Genomic DNA, 14,546 nt, shown 5'->3' with positions numbered 1-14,546 from the left:
TTAATTAAAATCTATTTAGATAAATTTAAAATAAATTTTAATAAATTAAATATAAAACATTTGTCAACAAATATAACATAATATAAACTGATATAGATCATTTTATTCTCAGGACAGAAGAACAATGTGTAATTGCTGTTGGTTTCCGATAGTCGGCGACTGTGCAGCATCTCAGTGTAAAAAGCAAAATAGAAAGTAAAAAAAAAAAAACAGTGTTGCCATGTCTTCCTATTATAAGCGCCTTTGGGCTTTTTCATAAAATGTCCCTACCTATAAATATAGGTAGTTTTTGGGGAATTATTTACAGAATACAGTCCCGTAGGGGAGGAAGGATATGTGGTGGAGCTTATGGAAATTAATAAATTATTCATAATTCATACACAACTAGCCAGGTACCCTTTAACCACACCTCTCAAAACAAAAACAGATTGATTCTACTGAGAGATCTGGCAACACTGTAAGAGCTGCTGCGATCAGACGACAGAGCGGGTTTAGTTAGTTAAAAGCTTTTTGCCCTTTAACTATCTTTACAGGTACGTGCAATTAAGTAAGACGATGTTTGTGTCAGTACATGACTATGACTATATCTGAGTTATACTGTTTTTAATCTAACAAATTAAAACTGAAGATGTCTTTTATAGGTTCTTATAAAACATCGTTAGCTTTAAAAGGTAAACACTGTTAGCCAACCAGCACTCAAACGACGTTTGGCCAGAACTAAAACATTTAGTATGTACATTTATGTTTTTTTAAATAATATTTTTTAAGTAGAAATTGTTTTGTTTGACCTCAGTCATGAGGTGTTGTTTTAGCTACCCGTGCTAATGTCTTTAGCTAATAGTTTCAACGAGTACCTCATTTTAGTTTCTCCTAAACACCGTGGTTCATTTTGAGTTCATTAATTGATATCATAATCATACTTATTGTGATCTTTCATACGTGCTTATTTATGAACGGGCGTTTTTCTGATTTAAGGCTTAGCACATTTATTTGAACCCCTAACGTTACATGAATGCTAATATCATACTGTAGTAAATAAACGTGTTATGAAGTACTATCAGAGATCATTTTGCTTGATCTACATTATGAAACCTGTCTAAGAATGGATTATAACTGCATATATTGTTTGTAGGTGTTGTAATAAGTGGTCTAACACTGAAAGTCTAATGAAATTACCATGGATTTGAATCTGCAAAAATCATGTAAATGGGCTCTGTTGACTTTACACAAATTTTTTAGCAGATGTTTTGTTTGGAACATATAAGACCATATATGAACATATATGAACCTTTGTTTTAATCTAGCGTAATTTAAAAGAAGTGATCAAGCATGTGCTTTTTGTTGTAATTTAAGTGGAACTGGGTTGTATCTCTTGTATTTTAAAGTGTTTTCCAGGTCAAAGTGTTTTCCAGGGTTTATCCTCCTGTGACATTCACTCTGACATTTGCCATTTCACCAAGCAGCAATTAGAGCACTAATAAAGCTATTGATATGGGAAAGCAGCTGGCTTGACATTTTCTGTAGTTGTAATAGAATATGCGCCATAAGGAAGTTCAATAACTTCATTCCACTCTTGTAATTTGAGATGTTGTGTTAATCTGATTGCAAGTCATTTCTCTGTTCAGATAAAAGACTCTTTAGTGTCTGTTATTCGAGGGAAAGTAAGTCCGTGCTGTGTGACAGGATACAGATTTTAATATTTCCCATCATTTTTTACATGTATGTTTAGTTCATGTTTTAGTTTGTTTGGTGCACTAAACTATATTTGGAGCTCCTCCCCATACAAAGTTTTTTTTGCCCAAAGATTGCACACATCTGGTTTGACCAGGGTTTCTAGTTCAGGATGACAGCACACATCACAGCAACAATGTCTCATTCATCACACTACTGAAGACTCTGTGACAGACAGAGCAGTTCTCAAAAAAGGGGGTGGAAGTTGGAGGGGCATGCATGGAGATTTGCATCTCATTGGTTAACCGAAACACTTCCCCAATCTCGATGTCTGAATTTCTGTTCACTTACACATCAGGATCCACCTGAAACTGGAGAGAAACAATATCCTGCAATAAGCCTGAAGTGAAATGTATTATTTTCTGGTGTAGGTGATTAGGAATACAAGATTTAACCGTGTTTTGCTGTGATTTTACACTACAGGAAGCCCACTCTTTACAAAATGGGGGTAAAAGATCGCCCTCAGTGCTATTTTGATGTAGAAATCAACAGAGAACCAGGTAAGATGTGATAATCATTGCTGTTTGGCTGTTCTGAAATAGTCTTATGTGAAGGTCAAATAGCTAAAAGTACAAGTTTTGATAGAGAAATGCTTAAAATGTTTGCTTTTTATGTATATATGTTTGATATTTATTTCAAAATCAACTATGTAAACTATCTTTAGCAGTAAATGTCAGTGTTTTTGATCAAATAGTAGCATTTAAAAGGGGTTCAGCTTTGAGCAGTTTGTGCTGAAATTTTGAAGTTATATGGACCTTGTACAAAGGATAAAGAGTTAAACCAGCTAATAATAAATGCCTGATACTGAAAGTGAAACATTATATGTGTATGTTTTGTAAGTGCTTGGGTAATGGCAGTTAAAATTCCTGTGCCAGTGTGTGAGAAGCTGTTGTGGCAGTCCACACCCTGACCTGCAGGGCTGTTTTAATGAACCACAGACTTATAGTGTGTACTAAATAACGTCTCGTCTTCACCTCAGTCTACCACTAATTATGTGTTTTAAGAGAGACATCTGCGTCATAAAGCAAAACCCCTTATTTAGTGATTTTACACCCATTATTTTACAAAGCAAATGTTTTAACACCCCGTTTATATTCGTTTTATCACTTATAAATTCATTGGATAGGCCTGACTTTATGTTCTATGCAAAAACACACTTAAATTTGAATGCTCTTGTATTTGAATATGTATGAGGTGTTGCTGTTTGCTACATTAAAATCAACCTGATAGTTACAGCTTATAAATTGAATTGCAGTTATAGTCATATTAATTTAACTAATCTTTTTTTTTAGCTTAAAACTTATACATTTCTGATCCATGAGTCTAATGATTCGTTTTTGCTTTCTTCTAGTTGGACGAATTGTCTTTCAACTGTTCTCCGACGTTTGTCCCAAGACAAGCAAAAATTTTCTTTGCCTGTGCACTGGTACGTATACTTGACATAAATAGCTTTATAATGCTACAGCAAGTTATTTTACCTAGACTGGGTCTTTAAACCTTTAAAGAGCTCCGATAACAATTCATGTCCATGTACAACAAGCATAAGCAAAGGCAAATAGCACAAAAATAAACCTGAAGGTGACTAAATCCTGCAGGTCTTTTGCTGACAGTGCTGTGGAATCAACCAAAGCTGTATTTACAGCCTGTTCCTAGAAGACAGAAGCTACATTAATCTGTGTTGAGATGGTTTGGTCATAAATTTAAGTTAGTAATGCTTTGGGTCAATACAGGGATCTTTTTTCTCACCAGCTGCAATTGAAATGAGAGACACATGCCTTCAGCTCACTGTTGTGTTGCATATATACCAATCCCCATGTCACTGACACCCTCACCCACCCGTATTCATTTCAGTTTTATCGGCATCTCTTCCATGCTCTTCCATGATCAGATTGTTATTAACCTTTTACTGTCTATGTAATTGTATACTTCAGGACTGATTCCAGTTTTTTCAATTCAGAGTATAGTACTTGGTTAAGTTTGTCCACATTTTTAAGAGCTTAGTCTGTGAAATTCTTGTCTTTGGTTTGATTTATGGCTGGCAAATTTCTGAGCTGCACATACTATGTAAGTATTCAGAAATGATGTACTTCTTTGGTTTGCTTGCAGGGGAGAAAGGCAGTGGCAAAACTACTGGAAAAAATTTATGCTATAAAGGCTCAACTTTCCATCGAGTTGTAAAGAACTTCATGATCCAGGGGGGTGATTTCACGGAGGGTATGTGCAGCCATACTTATAACTGACTTCGAAAAATGGAGATAGAAATATCTGTGGTGCCTTAGCACAAGATCTTATGCATTTATTGCTTATATTCAATTGTCTGTGTGCTTATGAATGTGCTTATCTTTGCTTAGGCAATGGAAGAGGAGGAGAATCTATATATGGTGGTTTCTTTGAAGGTAAGCCATCTTCGGATACTTTCTGTTCTTTATCAAGCATTAAGTAACCTTAGCAAGGTCCCTTAATTTGAGTGTCTTAACATCTTTTGCATGATTTTTGAATGAGCATCTCAGTTCCGTGCATGAATTACCAGTCATTGTATTGTTTTGTTTTTTTTTATCTCGCGCTGTAGCTGAGAATCTTGACTCTGTTATTCCTGTGATCTTATAATAATCTTCTTTTTGAGTCAGCATGGAGATTCAGGGCTATTTATTCATTTAAAGGTCCAGTCTTCTTGCCTAAAATTTTCAACGTATTCTTTTATTTATAGAGATTGTGGTCTTTTGCAAAATGAGAAGGTAAGAGATGTACACAGTGCAGTAACACAATTTAGACTAAACATTCCCTATTCCAAATCCAATATGTGAACCATGACAAAAACGTCCACACTGCACAGTGTGCTCATGGTTATGGATATGTGGTTGACTGAATTTTCTTTTTTGTTGTTGTTTTATTTTGTTTCTTTCTTCATTTTTCCAGGATGGCTTGTCATGCAATACAATACTCTTGAACATAATCCAGCCTTTAAAAGTATTAGTTCACCCAAAAATTGTCATCAGATGTTGTTCCAAATATACATTGCTTTCTTTCTTCAGTGGAACAAAACAAGAAAATTAAAAAAATGTGCAGGTCAATATTTTCCATGCAATTGCAATAAACTTTTTTTTTGTATAAAACATCTTTTTTGAAGCTTGAAAGCTCCCCCAGTTGCATAGAATAGAGCTGTATTATTTTCATAAATCACCTTTTGTTTGGATTGTCATGAGAATGAGTACAAAAATTACAGAATATTCAGTTTTGGGTGAACTATCCATTTTAGAAATAATTCGGCATAAACATAGTTTTAACAAACAAAGTTTTAATGTAAACTGTAGTTGTTTTAGTAGCCCTCAGGATAGTAAAGCTCTGCTTTTACACTAAAGAGCATAAGAAACACTCAGAGTTCAGAAGCAGGATAGAAGCATCACTGATGATAGGTGTTCATGAACATCTCTTTTTGCCTGCTGCAGTCCTTCTCCTTAACACGACTTTTTGAAACCGTCGACAAGCACTCAGTGTCCCTCTTTGTCCGTATCTCTCTTCAACAGATGAGAACTTTACTCTCAAACATGACAGAGCCTTCCTCTTGTCGATGGCCAACCGTGGCAAAGACACAAATGGGTCCCAGTTCTTCATGTAAGTAGTATTTACTCTGGTATAAGACTCAGAGAGGGTGTATGTGTGTAGAGAAACAACCATTCATCACCAGATCTTTTGCTTACCATTTAATATGACTGATTGGTCACTATTAAATGACACATGCAATATGTATAGATTACATATTCCCCTAGTGTTGAAGATCATTTCTACAGAGCTCAGTCATAGCCTTTGCACTATGGCTCAACTTATAATAATGTGCTTTTGAAAGCCTGTATCTGTTTTAGCTTGCCCTAAAATACAAAGAGCATCTGGGCTTCTAACTTGGGCTCAAGTGTAATAGTCTCATACTTATGTTGTTCCAAATTTGTTTTTTTAAACCAAAATCAATTTTTAAAGACCACTATGATGTTCCTTTTGTTGTTCACGCTCACGCTGTCTAACTTTCCCAAACCTCTTCAATCTCTTTACCATATATAAATATATATATACATAAATTCTGACTCTTTTATTTTGGAGACTCTACATAGTGTACATGTTCATGTGGGATGCAGGTGCATTTTCATCTCCCTTTTCCCTTGTCAATGTGCATTTAGAAATATTTTTAAATCAGAAAGAAATTCCTTTTTTGCCTACAAATGTATTACAATTTTTCTCTTGCCGTTTTTGTGTAAAATTTGCAGAAACTCTAGCATCCTGCTCTACCAAGGTAAAGTGTCTCTCCAAGGCTGTGCTTCTCTCTCCTGACTTTGTATTTCTGGTTGCTTTTAGCTAGCACTGGCTTTTTGTTTATCTTTAAATAATGTTTTTACTTCATTAAAAACTTGTTCTCCCAGCACCGAGAACCTGAGGTCTTTCAATTATTGATGTATTTCAAGTTTAGCATTACAGGATGTATTTTCCTGCTATGGACACACTGATTTCTTATTGAAGTTGTCCCTATGATATTTTTATTGGTTTTGTCAGCATAATGTTGGCAGATGTTGGACCTGTCCCTGTTCATCATTAGTATTTATTCATCCAGCCTATGTTATTGTTATTGCAAGCACTGCTGGATTTTAAATTCTTCAGTGTTTGAATAGATACACTCAAATTTCTTCTTGATGAAAGACTGAATGTGTGTGTTTTTTGTTTTTTTGGACTAAATTTTCTTCCGTTTATTTTTTTCCCACACATGTACCTGTTGGATGACCTGGACTCCATTATGTAATTTGCCTCATAACAGAACTACAAAGACAGCGCCTCACCTAGATGGGTACGTTCATAATGATCCAGTGGCTTCATTTAACTAGTTCTATCTATTGTAGTTAAAGCCATACTGTAGGAAATTGCTTGAACTGCAAGAAAATAATTTTAAAGGTGCCCTAGAACTTCTTTTTAAAAGATGTAATATAAGTCTAAGGTGTCCCCGAATGTGTCTGTGACGTTTCAGCTCAAAATACCCCATAGATTTTTTTAAATTCATTTTTGAACTGCCTATTTTGGGGCATCATTAACTATGCACCGATATATAGGTTGCGGCCCCTTTAATTATCGTGCTCCCCCGCCCCCGGAGCTCGCGCTTGCCTTGAACAGCATAAACACAGTTCACACAGATAATATAACCCTCAAAATGGATCTTTACAAGATGTTGCATGCATGCATACATCGGATCATGTGAATAGAGTATTTATTTGGATGTTTACATTTGATTCTGAATGAGTTTAATGGTGCTCCGTGGCTAAAGCTAACATTACACACTGTTGGAGAGATTAATAAAGAATGAAGTTGTGTTTATGAATTATACAGACTGCAAGTGTTTAAAAATGAAAATAGCGACGGCTCTATTGTCTCCGCGAATACAGTAAGAAACGATGGTAACTTTAACCACATTTAACAGTACATTAGCAACATGCTAACAAAACATTTATAAAGACAATTCACAAATATCACTAAAAATATCATGATATCATGGATCATGTCAGTTATTATCGCTCCATCTGCCATTTTTCGCTATTGTCCTTGCTTGCACCTAGTCTGATGATTCAGCTGTGCACATCCAGACGTTCTGCCCTTGTCTAATGCTTGAACATGAGCTGGCATATGCAAATATTGGGGGCGTACACCCTGACTGTTACGTAACAGTCGGTGTTATGTTGAGATTCGCCTGTTCTTCGGATGTCTTTTAAACAAATGAGATTTATATAAGAAGGAGGAAACAATGGAGTTTGAAACTCAGCGTATGTCTTTTCCATGTACTGAACTCTTGTTATTCAACTATGCCAAGGTAAATTCAATATTTAATTCTAGGGCACCTTTAAAATACTCATTTAAAGTTTAGAAATAATTTATTTATTATAGGATTATAGGATATGTATGCAAGATTTTCTCTTAAATTCCACAATTTATTGTAACTGTAAGGATTGTTGGGCTAATTTAGAGTGCATGTGGTCTTTGGGCTGGTCATCTCGGGCTTTGAGGTCATAAAGAAAATCGAGGGGCTGAAGACTGACTCAGCCAGCAGACCCTATGCTGACGTCAGAGTGATTGACTGTGGACAGCTGATTACAAAGTCTGCTAATGATGGTAAGCTTGTTCCTGTGTGTGCGAGACAAACTAAGAATTTTGGCTGCCGACCTGCCGCCTGTCATTATACTGTCTGAACTTGTCTTTACCTAATGGAGAATTTTTTTTAATCTCCTCATAAACTGCATTGTGGAGTGAAATACAGTGTTTAAAAATAGAAAGCGTGCTTTGGAATATTGTAGACTCCTAATTTATTACATACACTTACACTGTGTCCTAACCAGGCATGACATGACAAAGCATCAAGTAACAAATCACTTCTCCATGTTGAGTTTTTGCCCTAACCACCCACGGCAGGTGATGTGCAACAAGACATTATGCTTGTCGCTTAATTTCTATTTTGATCATGCCAATCTGGACAGCTCTGAGGTGAAATCTCATTGGTCCAAAATCCTGCTCCTTACAGATATATACCAAATATAGCATGTGTTATGATTTGCTGTACTTTTTGGACAAAGTGTTGTTCATGATATGTTGTTTATTTCATGCTATGTACAGAAAGCTCCAGTTCAAAATAAACTAATAAAATCACATTTTCTGACTAAGTTTGGTGCATTTTCTGTAGTTCTTCAAGGCAAAAGGAGGAAAGCGTTCCATTCTGAGGACTCGCAGAATTCCTCTGAGTCTTCATCTCAGTATTCCTCCTGTGAAGGAGAGTCTGACAAAAAGTATGCATCTCGAAAGAGGAAAAGAAACTCAAAGAGTAAGCACTCAAAGAGAAAGAGAAAAGAGACAAAGAAGGAGAGAGAGACCGCAGGAGATGGAGGAGATGGAAGGTAAATTACTGTAACCAGTTCAGTTTCCTATTATGCACAATGAAAGAATCTGTGTGCATTTTATTTGTTATTGATCTAAAGCAATAAGACATTTGCTATTTGCCTATACTGATACTTTTCAGCCATTTCACAGTCTAACATTGTCATATAGTATATTTATAAACTTTTCAAAGTCACCAAAAAATAAAAATGACAGAAATCTGAGCTGATTATTATTAATTATTGTTGTCCATGCCTTTATATGATTGACCTTTATTTTGGTTGTATAATATAAATATACGTTTTTCCTGATTCACAGTCATGCTGAGGGAGAGATGGCAGAGGAAGATGATGGTGAGGCTGAGCAGAATGTGAAAAGGGAGAAGCCTGTGGTTCGACCAGAAGAGATCCCACCCGTGCCAGAGAACCGTTTCCTGCTCCGCAGAGACATGCCTTCTCAGGAGGAGACAATAAAAACGTTAGTGTTTTTTGTACAGTTCAACAAATAGATGTTCCTCTTTTCATTTAAACATCATAAGAATCTTTGATCCCCATCCCCAGATATTAGATAATATCTGAAATTCTTTGGGGTCAAGTTTTAAAGTGTTACAAGCAAACCATAGTGATTAATATTTTAGTTTTCTTGCTTAATGATTAATCCCTGAAATCCATGGCTCAGTTTTGATACTATACTATTTTAACCAAAAGAGAGTCTTGAAATTGATACTCTTCCACCCCAATAGAGTTGAACAGGACACAGTCATGGCACCAAATGACACCAAACCAGCTGTCACAAAATCTGGACGCAAGATTAAAGGACGCGGAACTATGGTATGACAGCCATGAATTACATTTATACCACTTACAGAAAAAACTATACTACATACAAAAAAAGACACAGAATGACATTGAACAAAGGACAGTGGACAAAATTAGAAACCCAAAACTATATCAGGTGTTTTAATTCTAATTATCTAATTCTAATGATTTGACATTGACTCTTTAAAAAGTGCTTGATGAGAATGTTCGTCTGATTGATTGGCCATGCATGAAGTGTTGTTGTTTTTTATTCCCCCTGCAGAGGTACCATACGCCCCCTCGGTCAAAGTCCCGATCAGAGTCGGAAGGGGAACGGGGGAGCAGTGAGACTCCCCCACACTGGAAAGAGGAAATGCAGAGGACTAAGGCTTACCAGCCCCCCAGTGTGGAGAGATGGAGTAAAGGAGAAAGGTATGTTATGCATGAATGTATGAGTCTTATTTGAATTAATTACTGTATTTTTCATCAGAATTATTATACGTGGCAAGCTAATACTGGGAGTTTATTTCTGGTTTATCCAAGTTTATATTTTTTTATATGCTTTCAGAAATCCATATGTATGAAAAAACATGGTTGGAACTAGGGCTGGGCGATAAAACGATAACAGTAATTATCGCAATACAATTTTCTTTGATTAAAAATAAAGAAGTGTTCAATGTAATGTTTATGCACTTTGCAAATTTTGTGATAATTATCGATATCGACTGATATGAAAAAAATTATTGTGATCATTTTTTTGGTCATATCACCCAGCCCTAGTTGGAACAATGATTTTTACTTTAATTTTTTTAACTATTGTTGAAACAGATGGGATGACAGAAGTGACACCCCAAGGTCTAGGTCAAGATCAGAAGAGCATTCCTTAAGTGAGGCCTCTGTATACTCCAGCCGGTATCAATCCAGAAAAGAAAAAAAGAAAACCAAACACAAGAAGAAAAATAAGAAACGAAAGCACTCAAAGAAACATAAAAAGAACAAAACCAAGGAGACCTCCCTGTCTGAGGGTGAGATGACTGGGTCCTCAGGTAAGAGGTCAAAACACTCAGGCCGTGCTGAAAGGAGACATTCTCAATCACGCTCTCGTTCTTACTCTCGTTCGTCCTCGCGTCACTCCCACAGATCGTATCGATCAGAGTCAGAAAGGAGACGTTACTTATCAAGCTCTTCTAAAGATTCACGATCTTATTCAAAGTCCAGGAGCAGATCCTATTCCAGAAGTCGGTCAAGGTCTGAGAGGCGGGGTCGGTCATCCATGAGGTCAAGTCGTAGTCGATCAGGGCAGTCTGTTACACATTCTAGGTCACTGTCTCGTTCTCGATCCAGATACAGGACAAGGTCAAGAACAAGATCAAACTCTAGGTATAGTTCAGAAACCCCACCACGTTCCAGGAAAAGAAATGAGTTGAGATCTCCTCGAAAGCCAAAGTCTACAGAGGGTGGTATTTCCAAATTAGACAAGCCTAGATCGGGTCAAGGTGAAGAACCTAAAGCACCACCAGCAGCATCTTCAGAGAGTGTCTCTGTTTTGCCTTTGAGTGATAGTCCACCTCCCTCTCGATGGAAGCCAGGCCAGAAACCCTGGAAACCCTCTTACGTCCGCATCCAAGAGATCAATGTAAAATCAGCCCCAGCTTCAGATGCACTAATCAGCCCATCATCAAATGTACTGGAAAAAATATCCTCTTCAAAGCCAGACATGGCTGTTAGTCACAGAGGCCCCAGCAGCAGTAATAATAATGTTCCTGATAGGCTCCTGCAAAGCAGTTTGTCCAGGAGCAGGTCACGTAGTCGATCAAGAAGCAGCAGCAATTCACTGAGTCAGTACGGAAGCAGATCTTTGTCCTGCAGTAGGTCAGAATCATATGGTTCAAACAAAGGAAGATCCACTGACAAAAAGAGAAAATGTAGTTCTCACAGAAATGGCCAAAAGAGGGACAAGCATGCAAATCATGGTAGTGGCCACAAATATACATCTCCCTCTTCAGAGGATGTATCTGATAGTCAGTACAGCCCTATCCATGGACACAGTGATTCCTTGGTACAGAGAAACACACTTGATTCTCTGTCAGATCTACAGGCAATGGCAATGAAAAGCAAGAACCCCATTCAAAGGAAAGAACCAAACAACAACAATGCATCAGGATGGGAAAGTGAAGGAGAGAACTCAAGTAAGACTAATACTGCTGCAGAACACAACCAAATCCCTGTTAAGGATGAAGAACTTACTGAAACGAAAAAGAGGCAGATTTTGGCTCGTTGCTGGGAGTCCGAGAGTGACTCTGAAATGCCAAACAAAAAGGTAGGTGGTGATGCCAAACATGTGTCTGAAAAAGAGGAAGGAGAGGCTAGTTCAGAATCAGAGGATGATGACCCTTTATGGTCAAACCATGGTGCAGAAATGTTCAAGCTATTAAAGGGTAATGAGGAACAGTCTGCAGACACAAAAATTTCAAAACACAAGAACAAGAAAGCCAAGCGGAAACACAAGCACAAAAGAAAGAACTCTTCCAGGTCAGGATCTCGCAGATCCAAGGCAAAGAAAACCAAGAAGCACCAGAAGCCAAAAGAAACATTTCATTGGCAGCCTCCACTGGAGTTTGGTGATGAAGGCGAAGAGGATGATTCAGTCACTCAATCAAAACAGTTACACATAGCGAATCCTGATTCTGTCAGTGATGGAGCAAAAAGGCATGTAAAATCTGGTAAGATCAAGCCCCAAGTCTTAGAGAATAAGGATCAGGATCAAGGGATTATCGAATCACCACAAGATAAGTTTTCAGTAGAGTCTTCTAAAAGTATTGATGAGAATGGAAAGATGACTGAAATCCCAAAATCAAAGCTAAATCGCAATACTAGAAGAAGTCCAGCTCAAAGCTGTCCAGAGATTCCAAAGCCATCCACAGATCCAGAGACCAATCTTTCAGACACTAACTTGGCGAGTATCAAACCATTAAACCCAAATAAAGTTGAGATATGTTCTCCAGAGCGCATCCCAGAGGCAGAGCAACCAGGGCCCAAAGCGATTGGCTTTTCCCCACTGAAAAATATTCTGAATAATGGTAGTGTGCTGGTTCCATCTCAAATAGAGAAAGGAAACTCTATTACTATGAGACCTGCTTTATCTCATGGTAGTCAGCCAGAGGAAACTGTACCAGGTGACAGTTCAATCTCAGCAGTTGAAAATAAATGGAAACCTTTGACAGGCATGAATGCTCTGCAGGCCATTACTATAAAGCCTTTCATTATGAAAATAAACAAACCGCAAGATCAACTGGAAGGAAAGACTCAGGGTCTCAAGATCGAGATCAAGAGCAAGAGTAGAGTTCGTCCAGGATCCCTCTTTGACGAGGTACGAAAGACTGCTCGGTTAAATCAGAGACCCAGAAATCCAGACAGCTCAAGTGAAGAAGACTCTCTTCCAGCAACAGAAAGAGCTGGATCCCTTAATCACTCTCAGAACGAGTCAAGGTCTGTGTCCAGTCATGGGTCCCACCGCAGAAGTAGGTCCCATTCATATAGCCACACCAGGAGCAGGTCCAGAAGCTACACCTACTCTTCCAGGTTGGTTACAAAAGGCATTGTTTTCATGTCTACATATGTCCAATCTTTCAGGTCAAGTCAATTTTGTATGCTTTCATTTTTCACAAAGGAGCTACAGTAGAAGTAGAAGCAGGAGTAGATACAGTAGAGGGCACTCTCGTTCTCGAAGTAGCACCTGCCGAAGTTATCGTAGGTAAGATATTTATCTCTGCTTCAGTCTAATATGTATTAAAAGAACACTTTGGTGTGATGGGGATTCAAATGTTCTTAATTGATTAAGATGCCACGTTTTTTGTTTTAGTCGCACAGACAGTAGGAGTCGCTCTAGAAGTCGGTATAGAGGTCACCACAGATCAAGGTGAGCATAGATCCGAAATGTTTAAGGCACTTTGATTTGTAATTTGGTGTTATTTAATTATTATTTGCGTTATGTGTTCTATTCCTGGAAATACAGGTCTGAATCTTACGATAGTTATTCTAGCCGCAGCCGCAGTCGTAGCAGGAGAAGAGGCCGTCGGAGAAGTGAGAGCTCTGATCGCAGGTCCAGGTACATCATAAATAAATCCTTGTATTTTCAAAACTGTCTTGTGTGAATTTGATCATGTTTCCCCACTGAAGCTAATTCTTTGATGTCTGTTTTCACATTCAGGTCATATCGCTCCTACAGTCGCAGTTCGTCCAGGCGGCGAAGTCATAGCCGAAGCAGTCGATACAGCTGAGTTGAATTTAAAAGACGCACAATAGTCTGAACAATAGTCTCAGTTTAAGTTTTGTGAAGTATGTATTTTGATGTACACTGTATCGTCATGTAATATGTTATTCGAATATGTTCTACTGTATTTTTTCACATGAGTCTGTGTATGAATGTCACTGCTTTTTTCTGGTACATTTTTATATTATTCCTAAGAAAATGCGCATAGAAACTCTCTAACTGTAAAGCTAAGGTTATATATATATAAAGAGCCACTTACCTCAGTCTTTTGAACATGAGAACCTGTGAAATGTATGTCATGTTTGGAAGGATTTTAACATTGTAGACATGGATGGGAAGTGGTAGACATGGATGGGAAATGTTTAGTTTTGGCCAAATGAATGTTTTGTTTAAAAGGTTGCATTTTTTTTAATTTGTACATAAAAACAAAAAGTCTTGCTGAATGTATCTAGTGCTGCTTATTGATGCACCATTTCATAACAAACTAACCTTGCCAATTGTAAATAAAACTACATTTGTTTGTGAAATCCTGTCAGTGCTGTATAATGTGTATTCTGTGAGATGACATGTTCTTGTAGCAACATATCATGCTTTATTGACTCCTGCAAATGTACACAAAGTTGAGCATGATGCATTAGGATACAGTAATTGCAGATGCAAGTTATTAGAAGTACATTTCAGGCTTGTTTGTTAGTATTGACCTAAAGTGGGTTTACAAGCATGTTTGCTTTTTGATTTACAGTGTTCTACAGTGGGTCTAATGATATAAATCTAGTGTGTCATAAAGGAGACGTCCCAAATCTGGACCAGGATTGACATCCACGGCACAGAACTGAATTCTCTGATTAAGA

At 37.5% G+C, this 14,546-nt stretch overlaps 1 protein-coding gene across 6 annotated transcripts; it reads left to right on the top strand.

Annotated features, from left to right (window-relative positions):
• Nucleotides 1-407: 407 nt before the first annotated feature.
• Nucleotides 408-14,535, top strand: nktr (natural killer cell triggering receptor). Of its 6 annotated transcripts, none has more exons than XM_067377240.1 (17): nt 408-533; nt 2,155-2,231; nt 3,083-3,157; nt 3,838-3,945; nt 4,083-4,127; nt 5,256-5,343; nt 6,530-6,559; nt 7,724-7,869; nt 8,435-8,645; nt 8,944-9,102; nt 9,368-9,455; nt 9,706-9,854; nt 10,251-13,004; nt 13,093-13,172; nt 13,285-13,341; nt 13,438-13,524; nt 13,633-14,535. In XM_067377240.1, the coding sequence occupies exons 2-17, from the start codon at nt 2,174-2,176 to the stop codon at nt 13,725-13,727; spliced, it is 4,230 nt and encodes a 1,409-aa protein (XP_067233341.1). In that variant the 5' UTR covers nt 408-533; nt 2,155-2,173; the 3' UTR covers nt 13,728-14,535. The 6 variants fall into 6 exon arrangements, with proteins under 6 accessions (XP_067233341.1, XP_067233340.1, XP_067233343.1 ...); XM_067377239.1 differs by having other exon boundaries at nt 13,438-13,530; XM_067377242.1 differs by having other exon boundaries at nt 13,093-13,176.
• The last annotated feature ends 11 nt before the right edge of the window (nt 14,536-14,546 follow it).

The sequence above is a fragment of the Chanodichthys erythropterus genome, chromosome 23 (genome assembly GCF_024489055.1).
Source record: "Chanodichthys erythropterus isolate Z2021 chromosome 23, ASM2448905v1, whole genome shotgun sequence".
In the NCBI taxonomy this organism is placed as follows: domain Eukaryota; kingdom Metazoa; phylum Chordata; class Actinopteri; order Cypriniformes; family Xenocyprididae; genus Chanodichthys; species Chanodichthys erythropterus.
Note: the sequence above shows the minus strand (reverse complement) of the source record. Positions and strands in the feature narration are given on the sequence as shown.